Source organism: Sprattus sprattus, assembly GCF_963457725.1.
Source record: "Sprattus sprattus genome assembly, chromosome: 3".
NCBI lineage: Eukaryota > Metazoa > Chordata > Actinopteri > Clupeiformes > Clupeidae > Sprattus > Sprattus sprattus.
Window position 1 is genome coordinate 2,125,911 of NC_137922.1, and position 2,500 is coordinate 2,128,410.

Below are 2,500 nucleotides of genomic sequence, written 5' to 3' on the forward strand. Positions count from 1 at the left end.
TTTCGAGATCAGTCAATAAATATTTTGGTTTTGACTTATATGTTGCCCCCTTCTTTACGTTGTTACTGGACATATTTAATGTGTCCTGTAAAGCTATGTTGCATCATACAACATTTGAGACATGTGGATAATGAAAAAGTGGGATAATTTAATGTGGAGCCAAATCATGTTTGCTTATGAAGGCTCCTGAATGCAACTTTCTTCCATATAACTAGCTACTGTAGCTATGTAGGTAGAGGGGAAATATTTTGATTGTGTGCTGCCATCTACTATAGCCTACAAAAAGGTATTGCTGTATGAGTTAATCAGCCTACAAAAAAATTGATATTGCTTAATGTAGGTCGCCCTAATCCTTATCAAAAAAATTGTGTACTCTTTCTCTGCTGACATTTATTCCTAAAGGCTCTGTAGTTATACATATAATATAACCATCTGATACTAGCCCAGAGTTAAGCATATTCATCTAGCAAACTATACCTACCTTGGAGTGTTACAATAGCCAGTATCATTTTATTCCATGTGTCCATCCAGGCAAATTTGTTATTAAAAAACATATATAATGTTATTTCTTTGTAATCATCCAAAATTATGTTATGTGTATGGGTATTTTGCATACATTGAGTGGGCAACGCGCCGTATATTAAGTGGGCCGCTCTGACAGACAACTCCTGGGCCACTTTTTTCCCCCAGTCCGCCCCTGCTTTGAGGTGGCCCTTTTTTTTTTGCATTAAAAGGACGGATGAAGAGGGCCCCTGGCTATGTTCGCCTTAGGCCCCCAAATGACTAGGTCCGCCACTGTGTGTGTGTGTGTCATAAGAGTGTTAATGGGATTGTTCTTTGAGTGTGTGTGTGTGAATGTGTGTGTGTTTGTGTCATAAGAGTGTTAATGGGATTGTTATGTGAGCGTGTATGTGAATGTGTGTGTGTGTGTGTGTGTGTGTGTGTGTGTCATAAGAGAGTTAATGGGATTGTTATGTGAATGTCTCTATTAATTTGTTAACATAAGACTTTGATTGTTATGTGTGTGTGTGAGTGTGTGAGTGTAATATCACAGTACTTAACTACATCTGTTAAATAAAAAGCTTAAAGAACAACTTGTCAGTGTGTTACCAAAGTACTGTACTGCGTTTGTGTGACTAAGGCATTTCAGTTCAAAAGCTTTGAGAGGAAAATGGTGTTGAACTTGTTGTTGTGTTGTTGTTGTGTTGTGTTGTGTCATATTACTGCAGGCCTCAGGTGAGCATGTGTTTATTTAAGGTTTTGTGAACATGATGTTGAATCATGATGTTGAACTTTTTGACAAGATGAGGAACTTCTCCATGTCCATCTGAGTGTGTGGGTGTGTGTGTGTGTGTCTGTGTGTTTGTCTACCGTTGAACTGCCTGAAGAGGAACTTCTCCGTGTCCGTCTGAGTGTGTGTGTGTGTGTGTGTGTGTGTGTGTGTGTGTGTGTGTGTGTGTGTGTGTGTGTGTGTGTGTCTGTGTGTGTGTGTGTGTGTGTGTCTGTGTGTGTGTGTGTGTGTGTGTGTCTGTGTGTGTGTGTGTGTGTGTCTGCGTGTGTGTGTGTGTGTGTGTGTGTGTGTGTGTGTCTGCGTGTGTGTGTCTGTGTGTGTGTGTGTGTGTCTGCGTGTGTGTGTCTGTTGTGTTGTGTCATATTACTGCAGGCCTCAGGTGTGCATGTGTTTATTTAAGGTTTTGTGAACATGATGTTGAATCATGATGTTGAACTTTTTGACAAGAGGAGGAACTTCTCCATGTCCATCTGAGTGTGTGGGTGTGTGTGTGTGTGTCTGTGTGTGTGTGTGTGTGTGTGTCTGTGTGTTTGTCTACCGTTGAACTGCCTGAAGAAGAACTTCTCCGTGTCCGTCTGAGTGTGTGTGTGTGTGTGTGTGTGTGTGTGTGTGTCTGTGTGTTTGTCTACCGTTGAACTGCCTGAAGAGGAACTTCTCAGTGTCCGTCTGAGTGACTTCCTGCTTCTTCCTCAGCTCCTGCCGGTAGAAGGAGCGCAGCAGGCTGTGGGCGTCGCCCATGCGGATGGAGCTGCTCTGGACCAGCGCCTCGTTGTACTGACGGAGGTGCTCCGCACACACACGCCTCCGCTGGTCCCCCTCGCGAGCGGCTAACACCCCACGGACAGAAGAGGACACACTGGTTACTGCCTGTCTGAGGACTTTGTCATGGTGTTATGCACACACACACACACACAAACACACACACACACACGCACACACACACACAGACACACACACGCAGACACACAGACACACACACGCAGACACACACACACACACACAGACACACACACGCAGACACACACACACACACACACACACACACACACACGCAGACACACACACACACACACACAGCCACACACACACACACACACAGACACACACACACACACACACACACACACACACACACACACACACACACACACACAGACACACACACACACACACACACACACACACACACACACACACACACACACACAC

At 44.4% G+C, this 2,500-nt stretch overlaps 1 protein-coding gene across 1 annotated transcript in view; it reads right to left on the minus strand.

Moving 5' to 3' along the window:
• Positions 1 to 2,500, minus strand: part of LOC308362074 (interferon-induced helicase C domain-containing protein 1-like) — a gene marked incomplete at both ends in the record, with an annotated part of 14,655 nt that overhangs the window by 5,486 nt on the left and 6,669 nt on the right. Inside the window, one exon of the mRNA XM_080834569.1 lies at positions 1,921 to 2,118. Within this exon, the coding sequence (XP_080690695.1) occupies positions 1,921 to 2,118 (198 nt within the window). The remainder of the gene's footprint in view (positions 1 to 1,920; positions 2,119 to 2,500) is intronic.